Genomic DNA, 16,847 nt, shown 5'->3' on the forward strand with positions numbered 1-16,847 from the left:
TTTAATGGGGCACAGTGGCTGCATATAATGGGGCACAGTGGCTGCATTTGATGGGGCACAGTGGCTGCATAGAATGGGGCACAGTGGCTGCATTTGATGTTTTTGTTCAGTTCGATTGCTTCCCCCCAAAAAAATGTTGAGCAACAGTGTGAGCCAAAAGGCTTGCACTCACAGATACTCCACTGAAAAGTTATCAATTCTCATTTCACTTTTCAGAGGCATTTGACAGACAGTAAGGAGGTGATGCCTAATTTCCTCCCTGCTTGTTTTAACCTCAGCCAGTCCCTCCAGATATTTCACTTTGTACTCCACCTTATTTTCATTACTCTTTATAGGTATTAGATGTTCTCTCACCTTATTCTTTGCACATCTAATACATAATGAGAGTTCTGGAAATAAGGTGGAGTTCAAAGTGAATTTCTAAACCTAAGTTGAGAACCCCTTTCTGAAGATTTGAGGATATTATTAAACTCAGAGACTGGTGGACTTAGGCCATCATAAATAGATTGAAATTTCTGCTGAACTGGCAGATTTTCAATCTATCAATGTGCAGACTGGTTATACAGACTCCGATCTATCAACTGACTTCAGTACAACAATGGGAAATGTCCAACGATTTCTCTCTGTTCCAGCAATGTGGAGCGATTTCTCTCTCTGTGCCACAAATGTGGAGCAGTCTCTCTCTCTGTGCGGGCATCCCATCATTAACCCCCGCCGCGTGCCCCCCCCCCCCCCCCCCCAGGCTGCTCAGTCTAAAATGCCCGGGCCTATTTTTTGTCCCAGTCCGGGCCTGCTCATTGCCCATTGGTCCATGTTTCAAGGAAGAAGATATGCCCTTTTATGTTGCACTTGAAGTTGTTTTTCATTATGTTAAAAAGAAGATATTATGCCTTGTGCACTTTAACTTGATTATATATATTTTCAAGTAAACAAAGACAAAACTTATGTTTGTCTTGTCTTTTTTTTTTTTTCTACTGATCCGAAAAAAGATTCGATCCGTGACTCTAATCCGAGGAACAATCCGAACCGTGAGTTTTTTGATCTGTTGCACCCCTAGCATCCACCCATAACAAATCTGTTTTGATTGGACGACTCTTTAACCACTTAAGCCCCGGACCATTACGCTGGTCAAAGACCAAGCCACTTTTTGCGATTAGGCTCTGCGTCGCTTTAACTGACAATTGCACGGTCGTGCAACGTGGCTCCCAAACAAAATTGACATCCTTTTTCCCCACAAATTGAGCATTCTTTTGGTGTTATTTGATCACCTCTGCGTTTTTTTTTTTGCGCAATAAACAAAAATATCCCCCAAAAAATATATAAAAAAATATTTTTTTCCCTCAGTTTAGGCCGATTATGTATTCTTCTACATATTTTTGGTAAAAAAAAAATCGCAATAAGCATATATTGATTGGTTTGCACAAAAGTTATAGCGTCTACAAAATAGGGAATAGTTTTATGGAATTTTTATTAATAATTTTATTTTTACTAGTAATGGCGGCGATCAGCGATGTTTATCGTGACTGCGACATTATGGCGGACACACCAGACACCTTTGACACATTTTTGGGACCATTGTCATTTTTACAGCGATCAGTGCTGTAAAAATGCACTGATTACTGTGAAAATTACACTGGCAGTGAAGGAGTTAACCACTAGGTGGCGCTGTAGGGGTTAAGTCAGTACTAGAGAGTGATTCTTACTGTTAGGGGGCGTGGCTACACGTGACACGTCACTGATGACCGTTCCCGATCACGGGGAACAGCCATCAGTGACAGTGTCACTAGACAGAATAGGGGAATGCCCCTTTCACACAATGCCTTGTGTGAAAGGGGCCTTAGGCCTAAGGGTACCAATTATTACCTCTGGATAACCTTTTTCTTTGCTGGACTTTTTTTTACAATTTCTAGTGATTCCCCAAGATAAGGCCAAGGCTTGCTGTACATGAATAAGGCACATAGTCTGCTGGTACACCATACACTAACTGATGTCACAGGGTTTATAAGAAGGGACAATAGACCTACTTCCATTCAGCTTTTAACCAAATCTTTTTTATTTCGAGACTGTCATCTGTGAATGATTGGCCCCTTTTTAACAGCTGTGCTTATATCAAGGCCTGGCTAGTGGCCTACAAATGATAAGTAAAGTAATAGCTGACTGAGTATTTTTATGGCCCCATGACATGTTGCCCAGAGGAGCCTGACCTATTCAGTGTTTGTAACAAAAAAGGCAGTAGTAAAAATCAGTACATAACATATGGTATGACCTCAATATTCCTGAAGCCGATCAAGAAAAGGCATTGTTCTCAGGCAGCTCTGCTGGGAAAACAAAGCCCCCCCATAGACTGTGATTGATGGGGTATGTCTAACCAGTACATACTCTGATTAGCAGTACAGAAAACAGTGCAATCATCCACAAGCATACATCAGATCAGTGGTGATTAAACTGTGGGTGAAATCCTAAAATGGGTCTGGAAAAAATAGTTTTGGGGCACAGTGAATGACAGGCTAGCTCTGGTAAGCTGATCTCTGTGTGATCCGGGCACTGGCAAGGCTGCATCTAATGGGCACTGGTAGGCTGCATCTGGTGGGCACTGATAGGCTGCATCTGGTGGGCACTGGCAAGCTACATCTGATGGACACTGGTAAGCTGCATCTGATGGACACTGGTAAGCTGCATCTGATGGACACTGGTAAGCTGCATCTGATGGACACTGGCAAGGCTGCATCTGATGGACACTGGCAAGGCTGCATCTGATGGACACTGGCAAGGCTGCATCTGATGGACACTGGCAAGGCTGCATCTGATGGACACTGGCAAGGCTGCATCTGATGGACACTGGCAAGGCTGCATCTGATGGACACTGGCAAGGCTGCATCTGATGGACACTGGCAAGGCTGCATCTGATGGACACTGGCAAGGCTGCATCCGATGGACACTGGCAAGGCTGCATCCGATGGACACTGGCAAGGCTGCATCCGATGGACACTTTCAAGGCTGCATCTGATAAACACTGGTAGGCTGCATCTGAAGGGCACCGCACTGGTAGGCTGCATCTGAAGGGCACCGCACTGGTAGGCTGCATCTGAAGGGCACCGCACTGGTAGGCTGCATCTGAAGGGCACCGCACTGGTAGGCTGCATCTGAAGGGCACCGCACTGGTAGGCTGCATCTGAAGGGCACCGCACTGGTAGGCTGCATCTGAAGGGCACCGCAATGGTAGGCTGCATCTGATGGGCACTGGCAAGGCTGCATCTGATGGGCACTGGTAGGCTGCATTTGATAGGCACTGGTGAGGCTGCACAGATCTCTTGTATCATGTCTGCAGTCTCTGACCATCTCCTGTACTATGTCTGCAGTCTCTGACCATCTCCTGTATCATGTCTGCTAGAGGTGCAGCGAATGGGAAAGTAAGAGATCGCAGACATGATACAAGAGATGGTTATAGACTGAGGATATTATACCAGAGATGGTCAGAGACTGCAGACTGTATTTTCCTTGAGCTTTTCTTGCACTAAAGGTGGCAATAATGACCAACAATAGATTCATATTATGGCCAAATCATATTCATATAAGTCGAATACAATTATATATATAAATATTTAAAATAAAACTGTCATTTTTGGTTTCGGTTTTCAGCTAAGTGCATCCTGCATTTTCGGCTTCCATTTCGGCACCAAAATTTCCAGTCGGTGCACCTCTAATACTTACCTTGTGGATTTTCACAAAGCAGCCTGGATCCTCCTCTTCTCAGGTCCCTCTTCTGTGATCCTGGGCCCTGGCTGAGTCACAGCTCCCTGTGTCCATTCAGACATGGAACCCCAACCTGGCCCTCTCTCCCGATTGGCTAGCTAACTTTGATTGACAGCAGTGGCAGCCAATTGCGCTGCTGCTGTTTCTCAGCCAATCGGGAGAATTTTCGGAAAGGCTGTGACACTCGTGGACATCCCTGGATGTCTTTATTTCAACCTGGTATAGGATAGGGAATGTGCTCTGACGACATAACACTGTATTAGGACTACATAACACTTCCCTCCATAATTGGCGAGTTGTTTCGTAGTCCCATGCAATAGCAGGGAACAATGCTAACTGATAACAGTCCAGAGACATAGGGCCAGATTCTCATACATTTACGTTGCTCCTGGGCAGCGTAATGTATGTGCTGTACGCTACACCGCCGCAGGTTTACAGGTTTACATCCTGATTCTCAGAACACTTACCTGTAAACTTGCGGCGGTGTATCGTTAATTCGCTCGGCGCAAGCCCGCCCAATTCAAATGGGGCGGGCACCATTTAAATTAGGCGCGCCGAGCGTACTGCGCATGCTCCGTCGGGTAAATTACCTGACGTGCATTGCGCTAAATGACGTCGCCCCGACGTCATTTGCTTAGACGTTTACGTAAATGGCGTCCAGCGCCATTCACGGACGTCTTACGCAAACGACGTATTTTTTTTAAACTTTGACGTGGGAACGACGGCCATAGTTAACATTGGTTGCCCCTGCTAATAGCAGGGGCAACCTTACGCGTCGCGTAAGCTACGGAAACGACGTAAATTCTCAGCGTCGGACGCGCGTAGGTTCGGGAATCTCGCGTACTTACCTCATTTGCATAGACGACGGGGAAAACGACGATGCGACACCTAGCGGCGGGAAAAAAAATTACTTTTAAGATCTGACAGCGTAACAGCCTTACGCATGTCAGATCTAATGGTTATCTATGCGCAACTGATTCTAAGAATCAGTCGCATAGATACCCGGGGCTCAGATGAGGAGTTACGACGGCGCTAATGGTGTTGCGCCGTCGTAACGCCTTTGAGAATCTGGCCCAAAGAGTACATAAATGTTTTCAGTTCATAAGATTTCTGAATGAACAGCTATTTTTTGCACTTGTTGAACAGATATAATAAAAGACTTTCACTGGAATATTTAACAGATCAAAATGGAGCAAAAAGGGCCAACTATTGTTTATGAGTTTACATACACATTAATCATAACATAATGTCTGCCTTTTATGTCTGGTTACCACTGTGCGGACCTGTGAGAATGGAATCATATGGCTGATATGTATGAAATGATTTGAAGACGGAGTTAATTTTTCACATCTGCTATTTGTGGGAACGTTCCGTTTCTGGTTGGCCGGCCCAAGCATCAAATACAGCAAACACCCAGGGATGTGGTGGCCAAGAAGAGGCCCTGGAAGTAAGAACATTTTCAGACACTTCCCAGACAACAAAAACACTGCTGTGGCTGGATCTACGTGGTCAGAGCTTGTAAAAGTTGTCAGCAACTTTGTAAATGATATGATTGATCAGATGTAACTTACAAGAGAATGTATAAGGGGTCCTAAAATTAATAGCTATGATATTACTTTTATGTTTCAAGTAAACCAGTCTTTACAAATAAAGAGACTCAAAGCAACTCAGTCCTGCAAGTGCAGGCATCATAAGGTACTTGTACGCACCTTCGGGTTCTCAGTCTGGCCCTCCAGAATGGCCTGAGAGCCCAGCTACCAGCGCCTAATTCAAGTCAGAATTTGCATGAGTTTTTGTACTGATATAAGCGATAAAGTCAGGTGTTCTTACCACCATTACGTTAACAACCTGCAGCTATGGAAGTGACAGATTTTGCAGATCAGAAAACAACTGGTTGTAACGTTTTTAACTTTTACCTACAGGTAAGCCTATAATAAAGCTTAGCTGTAGGTAAAAAAAATATCTCCTAAACCTTGACGGTTTAGGAGATATTACCCTCGCAATAAGCCTCTGAATGCAGCGGCGCATGCGCACAGGGGATTTTCGCCTTAAGGCCCGGCAGACACCGGACCTTGCTGGAATAAAGTCTCCCGCGTGCATGTGCGGGAGTGACGACATCGTGGCTCCAGCCACTCACAGCGCTGGAGCCGCGATACCTGGAAGACACGCCGAGACAAAATGTCAGCTGCCTCGGCGTGGACCGGAAGGGACACCGACGCCTCGTTCTAAGGTCCACGGCGACAGGTAAGTATACAGACGCTCGGGTTTCTTGGCCATGTGACGGGTGGCCCCGCCAATAACAGAAATGTCACAGCTTCACCCGCGTCATTCGCCGGGCTGTGTCCGGCGGAGAGAGGAGGGAGGCGACGCTGCGCTCTGGATCCCGGATGAGGAGATTAACCGTCGCTGGATACAGACAACGTTGGTGCAGGGAACCGGACCGAGTGGATTACCACCGCTGGATTTATTTTCATTTTTTTTATTAATAAAGGACTTTTTTCTACGGTGTGTGTGTGTGTGTTTTTTTACAACTATTTACACTTCCTTCGTAAAATGGTAGAGGTACAATGTACCCCATTACCAATTCACATAGGGGGGGGCCAGGATCTGGGGGTCCCCTTTGTTAAAGGGGTCTTCCAGATTCTGATAAGCCCCCCGCCCGCAGACCCCCACAACCACCGGGCAAGGGTTGTGGGGATGAGGCCCTTGTCCCCATCAACATGGGGACATCCTCCCCATGTTGAGGGCATGTGGCCTGGTACGGTTCAGGAGAGGGGGGGGCCGCACTCTGTCCCCCCCTCTTTTCTGCGGCCGGCCAGGTTAATGTGCTCGGATAAGGGGTCTGGTGTGGATTTTTGGGGGAACTCCACGCCGTTTTTTTTTTTTAATTTGGGGTGGAGCTCCCCTTAAAATCCACACCAGACCTGTAGCGTCTGGAATGGTTATTTGGGGGGGCCCCCCACGTCATTTTTTTTAATTGACGGCGGGGTTCCCCTTAATATCCATACCTGAAGGGCCTGGTAATTGAATTTGGGGGGACCCCCAAGCTATTTTTTTATTTTTATTTATGAATGAATCCTCTCTGAATTGCCGGGAGCCGACAATTCATTATAGCCGCAAGTCTGGTTTTAAATGCCTTTTTTTCTTTCAGAAATGACACTTTGTACAGGGACAGTTCTAAGTATGGGAAACATGCGCTATTTCACATGCTAACTTTACACCCCCCTAGGTACGAAATTTAAAGGAATATTTCACTTTTATTGTTTCACTTTTAGCATTATTAAATTCACTGCTCCCGAAAAAACGGCCATTTTTAAAACTTTTTTTTGCATTGATACATGTCCCCTGGGACAGGACCCAGGTCCCCAAACACTTTTTAGGACAATAACTTGCATATTAGCCTTTAAAATTAGAACTTTAGATTTCAAACGTTCGAGTCCCATAGACTTTAATAGGGTTCTAAAGTTCACACGAACATTTGGTGTGTTCGCAAGTTCTGGTGCGAACCGAACAGGGGGGTGTTCGGCTCATCCCTAGTATGGGGCTTTAGAACTTCTCATTCAGGGGAATGAACCAAAATTCTGTACGGCCAGCTTAGGGTTGTATTAAACAAATTAACAAATTGCAGCTTAAAAATTTAAACATATCCATCCTCCGCGTCTAATAACTGGTAAGCTGCAATATAATAAATGTTTGCTTTTGGGTTTACAGCGTAAGGCCCTTTCAGACGTCCGCTCCGCCTGTCCGTTACAAGTCCGTTAATGGACTTGTAATACATCCCTATGGGATCGCGTCCGTTAGCGGATGGAGCATCCGCTAGCGTCCGTCGGGATCTGGTTTTCGGACGGAAGAAAACCCTATTTTTCTTCCGTCCGGCGGAACAGAACTGATGCAGACGGACAGATGGTCCGTCTGCATCCGGTTCCCCATAGGGCAGAGCGGAGCTGAGACAGGGCGGTCCCTGCACTGTGTGCGGGGACCGCCCTATCCGCCGACAGCTGAGCGGGGATCCCCGCTGAGCCGACGGAGACACACGGAGCGGACCCAGAACCGGTCCGCTCCGTGTGAAAGAGCCCTAATGTGCTTTAAGAGTTTCTAATGCAAATCAAGCACACCTTTTTCATGCAGCCACCCATTTAATTTAGTTGCTTCAATGAATAGGATGTCTACGGTGATCATTTGTTTTAACACAAATGCTAAATTCACCTTTGTCAAAGTGTCCACTTTCATTGTCAAAAGTTTAGTGAAAAAAATTAAAATAAAAAATAAAATACAGCTTCAGCCCATTGATTGTGTCATGTGATCAGTCTGCATGCAATCAAAGATTTTCAACCCACCCAATCACTTCTTTCTTTGATCCTACAAATTTGGTCTGAAGAAATCAACATGAGAGTGAAAAAACGATTGCTAAAGTTGATAAGAATATCAAAGTGATCTTTTTACTGAACGTTTGGATCAATAAGTGTATGGCCAGTATCTAACCCTCCACCCATCAATAAACAATATCACTGAAGTCATTCTACACAGCCAGGGAAATATGGGATAAGTTAGATACCAGGTATTAGCAAGCTTTGCTCTAGTCTAGTTTTTAAAGTTGATACTGTTTCTTTTTTGCTTTGTTTTGTTTGTTTATTTTAATGCTACTCTGCTCTTTGTATACCAACAATGTATCAAATGGTTTAACAGCAGATAGCATAGCAATTAACTAGAATGTCATTTCATTTATTGCCATTAGGCAGTCTGAGAATCAGACTTTGAGGACATGTCACAGAGGAGCGATATGTGCGGCAATCAATACTACACCAGCAATGCATTACATTAAAAAAAAAAAAAAAAAAAAGCACTTAGCTAGAATGCTAGAATGTTTCCTTTACTGCCAATAGACATAGAAACACATAGAACACCCAAGTTTAGAAAAAGTCTCAGGCCTGTCACAACTCTGATGAGCAATCCACATTCAGATTTTGGTGTCACCTCCATTCACTTGAATGGGTCATGTTCGTGGCGGTACTGCTTGGTCAGTGTGACAGGAGCAATCTTTTTTGCCACAGACGTGAAGCAAATCATCTTGACCGTGCCATGAAAATATCCCCGCCCACTGCCTTTGCAGCTTAAAGTGGCAGTTTTTACACCCCTCAACCGCAAGTCTAAACAAACTCTAAAGCCTCGTACACACAACCTTTTTTCCATCGGGAAAACTGCCAGGAGAGCTTTTGGCTGGGAAAACCGGACGTGTGTTTGCTTCCTCTCAGTTTTCTCGTCAGGAAAACAGCCAGGAATCCCGTCGGAAAAACCTGCTCTCTATTTTCATGTCGGGATTCCTGGCATTTTTCTTTCTGCCAGATCTAATACTTACCTATTGAAAAGACTGCGAGGAAGTGCTGATGGAGCATACACAGGGCTGGAATTCCCAGGCCAAATCTCCATGGCGGTTTTCCTGCCGGGTTCTCGGCTTTCCCCTCGGTTTTCTCAGCGGACTTTTCACCGCTGAGGAAACCGAGCGTATGTACAGGGCTTAAGTCAATAGTCTCCAAACTGTGGGCCTGATCCACAAAAGGGATACGCCGGCGTATCTACTGATACGCCGTCGTATCCCTGTTTCTATCTATGGAACTGATCCACAGAATCAGTTTCTCATAGATAGGCAGAAGATCCGACATGTGTAAAGGACTTACACTGTCGGATCTTAGGATGCAGTACCGCAGCCGCCGCTGGGGGCATTTCTCGTCGAAATCCATCGTCGGGTATGCAAATTAGCACTTACGGAGATCCACGAAGCTTTTAAAGCGGGGGTTCACCCTATCGACAGGAAAAAAAAAATTTTTTTTCTTTTACCTTTAAATCAGGCACTGTAGCGCGAGCTACAGTATGCCTGTCCCGAATTTTTTCCCCCCATACTCACCTTGTAGTCGTCCATCGAAGATACCGGGGAATGGGCGTGCCTCTGGAGACGGAGGATGATTGACGGCCGGCTCTGGCGCGTCACGCTTCTCCGGAAATAGCCGAAATAGGCTTGGTCTTCACGACGCGTGCGCATAGCCTGTGCGCACGCGCCGTGAAGAGCCGAGACCTACTCCGGCTGTCTTCGGGGAGAGTGACGTGCCAGGGCCGGCCGTCAATCATCCTCCCTCTCCATAGGCACGCCCATTCCCCGCGGGAGCCGGAATCTACGATGGACGACTACGAGGTGAGTACGGGGTTAAAAAAATCGGGACAGGCATACTGTAGCTCGCGCTACAATGCCTGTCTCGATGGTAACATCATGTGGGTCAGGGTGAACTACCGCTTTAAGTATTAGTTTCCTGTCGCAAAATTAGGGCTGCTTTTACAAAGTGTAAACTGTTTACACCTTGTAAAAGTAGACCCTTATTTCCCACGACGCTGTCAATTTTTTTTTTTAATTTTTTTTTTTCCATCGCAACTTTTTTTACCCGGCGCGATTCACAAAACTCGGCGTAACGTAACTTCACGCAAAGCACGTCGGGAAAATCGCGTCGGGAGCATGCGCAGTACATTAGATTAGGAACGCCTTGCGCCGGACGGATTTAAGTTACACCGCTCAAAATTTCTAGGTAAGTGCTTTGTGGATCGGGCACTTAGGTAGAGATTTTGCGGCGGTGTAACTTAAACGGGAAAAATTAAGTTACGCCGGGTTTTTGTGGATCAGGCCCTGTGACCCTGGGGGACCAGATGTCCCCCTTTGCTTGCTCTGGGGCACTATTCCAACAACTGACACCAATGATGGAGCACCATTCCCTCTACTGACACCATCAATGGGGCACTATTCTTCTCATTGATATCAACAATGGAGAACTATTCCTCCCATTAAAACCAGTGATGGGGTATTATAAGTAAGTGTTTAAGTCTGCACCTATTTTATTTTTTAAACCATTATTAGTACACAGTATATCTACGTTTGTCCACACATGAGCCAGAATCTCGATGTACATGCATCAGTCAAAGGTTTAAGCACAGAATATAAGCATTTAGTTAGCGAGCAGAAAATGTTTTTTAAACTTTTTGTCAGAATATAAATCTATGTTTGTCCCATGCATAAGCCAGAGTCTTCACTTTACAGAGTATACCAGCATTGTATTCAATGGTTTTCAGGGGTCAAGTCCTGGGGAAAAAAGTGTGGGAACTCCCATCCAAGATCCACTCCCCCACCAAAAAAAAAAAATGATACGCTCATATGCATAATTACTAAACCGCATGTTTTTGGTTTTTTTCGATCCACTGTACCTTAGTAATCCTTTATGTTACTGGCCGCTTCCTGTACATGGATTCATCGGGTAGTGTGCCGGTATTCCGTCACTTCCTCAATGCCGCAATGTCTTCTGGGAGCTTTTGTCATTGTTGCCAGGAGACATTGCGGAGGTCTTTAAGCAAGTTCATTCTAAATCCCGCGATAACTCGCGGCAGACCTCCGCAATGGCTCCTGGAAACATTGACAAAAGCTCCCAGGAGACATTGCGGCATCGAGGAAGTGACGGAATACCCGCACACTACCCGATGAATCCATATACAGGAAGCGGCCAGTAACATAAAAGATTACTAAGGTTCCCCTGACAGTGACTCGAGCTGGGCATCGCCGCTTAGTGAAGGATTAGCTTGGGCGGCTCAGCTGCTCTAGTCCTGCAAAGGGAACTGCGTTCCTGCTGTGAAAAAAGTGCAGGGACTCCGTTCCCACGCATTCCCGCAGGACTTGAGCCCTGATGGTTTTACAACAGATGGCATATTAACTAGAATGCTATTTCATTTATTACCATTGGGCAGACTAAAGCCCTTCAAATATTCGTAGAAAAAACTGTAGTCAGAAGCTTCTTTCTTGCTGCCACAATTAGAATTTTGTTTGTTCCACGAAAAAATATTTAATTTACTACTATTAGAACACATAGATAGCAGAAAATATCTAGGTAGCCTATTGCAGGGCTTGACAAATTTTCTTGGAATCTAGGAGCCAGCTAAAAAAAGTTAGGAGCCAGGAATGAGCCCCGTCCCAAGGAGGTCGCATGCAGAAGCAAACGCATACGTGAGTAGCGCCTGCATATGAAAGCGGAGTTCAAACCACACATGTTAGGTATCGCCGCAATTGGTAGAGTGAGAGCAATAATTCTAGCCCCAGACCTCCTCTGTAACTCAAAACATGCAACCTGTAGAATTTTTTAAACATCGCCTATGGAGATTTAAAAGGGTAAAAGTTTGTCGCCATTCCACGAGCAGACGCAATTTTGAAGCATGACATGTTGGGTATCAATTTACTTGGTGTAACATTATCTTTCACACTATAAAAAAAACTGTTTTATTTTTTAATTAAAGTGTATTTTTTCCCAAAAAAAGTACGCTTGTAAGACTACTGCGCAAATATGGTGTGACAGAAAGTATTACAATGACCGCCATTTTATTCTATAGGGCCCTCCACCCTCTGTGTAGAATGGATAGATTCATGCATTGTATGGATCTATCCATGGCCGCTGTAAACAACCTTTTTGGTCGCCAGGCGCCTGAATTACAGTGTAAATTTTGGCAGCAAATTTCGATTTAGTTTTAGTCTCAGGACTAAAATGGAATTTTATTTTTAGTCCCATTTAAGTCTTCTGCAATTCTTTTAGTATTTTAGTCAACTAAATCTCTAGTACATTTTAGTTGACTAAAACTCATTTTAGTCATCTAAAATCTAATGGGTGTAATTAAATTGTAATGCATTATTTAAGCATTATTTCCAAACTCATTATATACTGCTGGAATGAAAAATCGAATATGTTATTATTTACGGTATTGAGGTATGAACATGCACTACAGACCAGTGTTAATTTTGAAGTCAAATTTCAATTTAGTTTTAGTCTTTTGACTAAAATGGCATTTTAGTCGTATTTTAGTAATCTCAATTGTTTTAGTTTTAGTCATAGGCTCTACTAGGCTTCAGAAAAGCAGTACTGCAAGGGCAAAGCATTGAATGAATATTTGCTTTGCTAACACTGAGCCGCCTCTCAGCCAATCAGGAGGTGCAGAACTAATACCTGTCACCTGATTGGCTGAAGGCACAGGCTTCCTGATTGGACGCCTAACGGAACGGAAGACCTGGAGGACAGAGAGTCATGGAGGACATAGGAGCACGCCTCCATCACTTGCTGCATGTCCCACAGCTCGCCGCCACCAGGATGGAGTAAGTGTGTGCCGGTCAGATGGCAAGCAGAGGGGGTCACAGAGGCTGCATATGATGGGCACAGAGGCTGCATATGATGGGCACGCAGGCTGCATATGATGTGCACACAGGCTGCATATGATGTGCACACAGGCTGCATATGATGGGCACACAGGCTACATATGATGGGCACAGAGGCTACATATGATGGGCACAGGCTACATATGATGACCACAGAGGCTACATATGATGGGCACAGAAGCTGCATATGATGGGCACAGAAGCTGCATATGATGGGCACACAGGCTGCATATAATGGGCATACCGGCTACATTAGATGGGCACAGAGGCTGCATATGATGGACACAAGCTGAATATGATGGACACAGAGGCTGCATATGATGGGCACAGGCGCTGCATTTTATGCGCACAGTGGCTGCATTTGAAGACACAGTGACTGCATTTGATGGCACAGTGGCTTTGTTTTATGGGGCACAGTGGCTTTGTTTTATGGGGCACAGTGGCTTTGTTTTATGGGGCACAGTGGCTTAGTTTTATGGGCACAGTGGCTGCATTTGAAGGCACAGTGGCTGCATTTGATGGCACAGTGGCTTTGTTTTATGGGGCACAGTGGCTTAGTTTTATGGGCACAGTGGCTGCATTCGAAGGCACAGTGGCTGCATTTGATGGCACAGTGGCTTCATTTTATGGGCACAGTGGCTGAAATTGGTGGCACAGTGAGGCTGCAATTGAGCACCAGCCGCCACTGCCACAGAGTATATATTGTATTCAGTGGTTTTATAGCAGATAACAGCTAGGTTGCTATTTCATTTATTACCATTAGACAGGCTGAGAATCAGACTCTGAGGACATTTCACAGACAGTAGTAGTAATCCTATATGTGCATCAATCAAAGTGAAGTGTATACATGTAAATCACAGTGCATACCAGCAATGGTTTTACAGAAGTTGGCTAGAATCATTTTTCATTTACTAGCATCAAGTAGAAGGAGGATCTGGCTGTGGTGGTGAGCTGTACATACATCAATCAAAGCTGAGTATCTCCATTTACACTACACAATGTACAGCAATGTATTTAATGGTTTAAGGACAGCAGATAGTCATTTAGCTGGACTGATATCTCATTTACTAGCATTAGTCAGAAGGGGGGTCCGGCTATGGTGGTGACTTGAGATGTACATGCATCAATCAAAGCAGAATATGTACCATTATACCACAGAGTATACCAGCATTATAGTAAATTGTTTTACAGAAGTTAGCTGGAAAGATGTTTCTTTTACTAGCTTTGGGCAGAAGGAAGATCTGGCTGAGGTGGTGTATATTCTATCTACATTTGCACTACAGAGTATACAGCAATGTATTTAGTGGTTTAAGGACAGCAGATAATAATTCAGCTGGAATATTGTATTTACTAACATTAGGCAGAAGGAAAATCTGGCTGTGGCGGTGAGCTCTACCTCTACCATGCATCAATCAAAGCTGAGTATCTACATTTACACCACAGAGTATACAGCAATGTGCAGCAGATAGTCATTTAGCTGGAATGATATCTAATTTACTAACATTAGACAGAAGGAGGATCTGGCTGTGGTGGTGATCTGTACATGCATTAATCAAAGCAGAAAAGATGCCCATTTACATCACAGAGTATACCAGCATTATATTAAATAGTTTCACAGAAGATTTTTCATTTACTAGCAGTAGGTAGAAGGATAATTTGGCTTTGGTGGTGAGCTGCACATTGTTACATAGTTAGTCTGGTTGAAAAAAGACACAAGTTCATCTTGTTCAACCAATAAAAGGGGGAAAAATCATACAATCCCATATACACAATCCTATACCCACAGTTGATCCAGAGGAAGGCAAAAAACCTGAGCAAAGCATGATCCAATTTGCTCCCCCAGGATTGGTACATGCATCAATCAAAGCAGAGTATCTACATTTACACCACAGAGTAGCAATGTATTTAATGGTTTAGGGACATAGTCATTTAGCTGGAATGATATCTCATCTCATTTACTAACATCAGACAGAAGGAGGATCTGGCTGTGCTGGTGCGCATGCATCCATCAAAGCAAAATATGCACATTTACATCACAGAGTATGCCAGCATCATATTAAATAGTTTCACAGCAGATATCTGGAATTATGTTTCATTTACTAGCATTAGACAGAAGGAGGATCTGGCTGTGGTGGTGAGCTGTACATGCATCAATCAAAGCAGAGTATCTACATTTACACCACAGAGTATCTACATTTACACCACAGAGTATCTACATTTACACCACAGAGTATACAGCAATGTATATAATGGTTTAGGGACATCAGATTGTCATTTAGCTGGAATGATATCTCCTTTACTAACATTAGACAGAAGGAGGATCTGGCTGTGGTGGTGAGCTGTACATGCATCAATCAAAGCTGAGTATACACATTTAGAACACAGAGTAAACAAGCAATATCTATATATTATTTTTACAGCAGATAGCTGGGATGATGTTTCATTTACTAACATTAGTTAGGAGGATCTGGCTGTGGTGGTGAGCTGTACATGCATCAATCAAAGCAGAGTATCTACATTTACATCACAGAGTATACAGAAATGTATTTAATGGTTAAGGACAGTATAGTAATTTAGCAAAACTACTATTTCATTTACTGGATCTGGCTGTGGTGGTGAGCTCTACATGCATAAATTAAAGCAGAGTATGCACATTTACCTTACACAGTACACAGCAATGTATTACAGCACGTAGTTGGAATCATATTTAATTTAGTAGCATTATGTGGAGGGGAGATCTGGCTGTGCTGGTGAGCTGTACATGCATAAATGAAAGCAGAGTATGCACATTTACACCACAGAGTATACCAGCATTAGCTGTATACAGCTGGTAGCTTGAATGACATTTATTTACTAGCATTAGGCAGAAAGAGTGGCTGTAGTGGTGAGCTCTACATGCATCAATCAAAGCTGAGTATCTACATTTACACCACAGAGTATACAGCAATGTGTTTAATGGTTAAGGACAGTAGATAGTCATTTAGCTAAACTACTATTTAATTTACTAACAAGGTAGAAGGAGGGTCTGGCTGTGGCGGTGAGCTCTACATGCATCAATCAAAGCAGAGTATGCACATTTACACCACAGAGTATCCAGCAATGTATTTAATTGGATAAAGACAGCAGATAGACATTTCGCTGAACTACTATCTCCTTTACTAACATTAGACAGAAGGCGGATCTGGCTGTGGTGGTGAGCTCTACATGCATCAATCAAAGCTGAGTATACACATTTCCACCCCAGAGTAACGTATTGCAGCAGCAGATAGTTGGAAGGACATTTCCTTCGCATTGTGCTTTTGGGAGGATGTGGCTTTGTTGGTGAGCTGTGCATACATCAATCAGAACAATACAGAGATCTGTACACAACACTGGGGGGTCAGCTCCCAGCAAAGGCAATGCTTATCCTTGTAGAATACTTACTCTGTACACATTCTCTGTCAGTCTGTTGACCTCATCGGACCTGGACATGGTGCTGGGCTGGTGTGTGCTGCTTACATGGAAGTAGTAGAATCCAGCTCCCTCCCTGGAGATGTGGAGACAGAAGAAGGTGTCCCTGTGATGCTGCGCTTGGCTTGGGGGGAGAGGTAGCCTGGGGAGGAAACAGGATGGGAGGGAGAACACAACCTCAGACAAAAGTTCTCTGCTCAGGAGAAAAAAAAAAAAAACTTCCAGCCAATCAGGATCGCCCTCTGCTGTCACCCAGCTAACGTGCCCAGTGTAAAGGGAGGGGTCTGCCTGACAGAAGGGGAGGGGCCTTGATGTAGACATGTGGGAGACACTATAGAAGGGGCTCTATAAGCTCCCTGGGCTCTTTCATCTTCCCCAATGTGAGGAGGACACCCCTCTGTATAGTATGATCCTGTAA

General features: G+C 44.4%; 1 protein-coding gene across 1 annotated transcript in view; it reads right to left on the reverse strand.

The window, feature by feature from the left end:
* The window catches only part of LOC120915307 (brain-specific angiogenesis inhibitor 1-associated protein 2-like), a 189,585-nt gene extending 172,960 nt beyond the window's left edge, over positions 1-16,625 (reverse strand). Inside the window, exon 1 of the mRNA XM_040325687.1 lies at positions 16,403-16,625. Coding sequence (XP_040181621.1) covers positions 16,403-16,450 — 48 coding nt within the window. The 5' untranslated portion in view covers positions 16,451-16,625. The remainder of the gene's footprint in view (positions 1-16,402) is intronic.
* Between the last annotated feature and the right edge of the window lie 222 nt (positions 16,626-16,847).

Source organism: Rana temporaria, chromosome 10 (assembly GCF_905171775.1).
Source record: "Rana temporaria chromosome 10, aRanTem1.1, whole genome shotgun sequence".
Taxonomy (NCBI): Eukaryota; Metazoa; Chordata; class Amphibia; order Anura; family Ranidae; genus Rana; species Rana temporaria.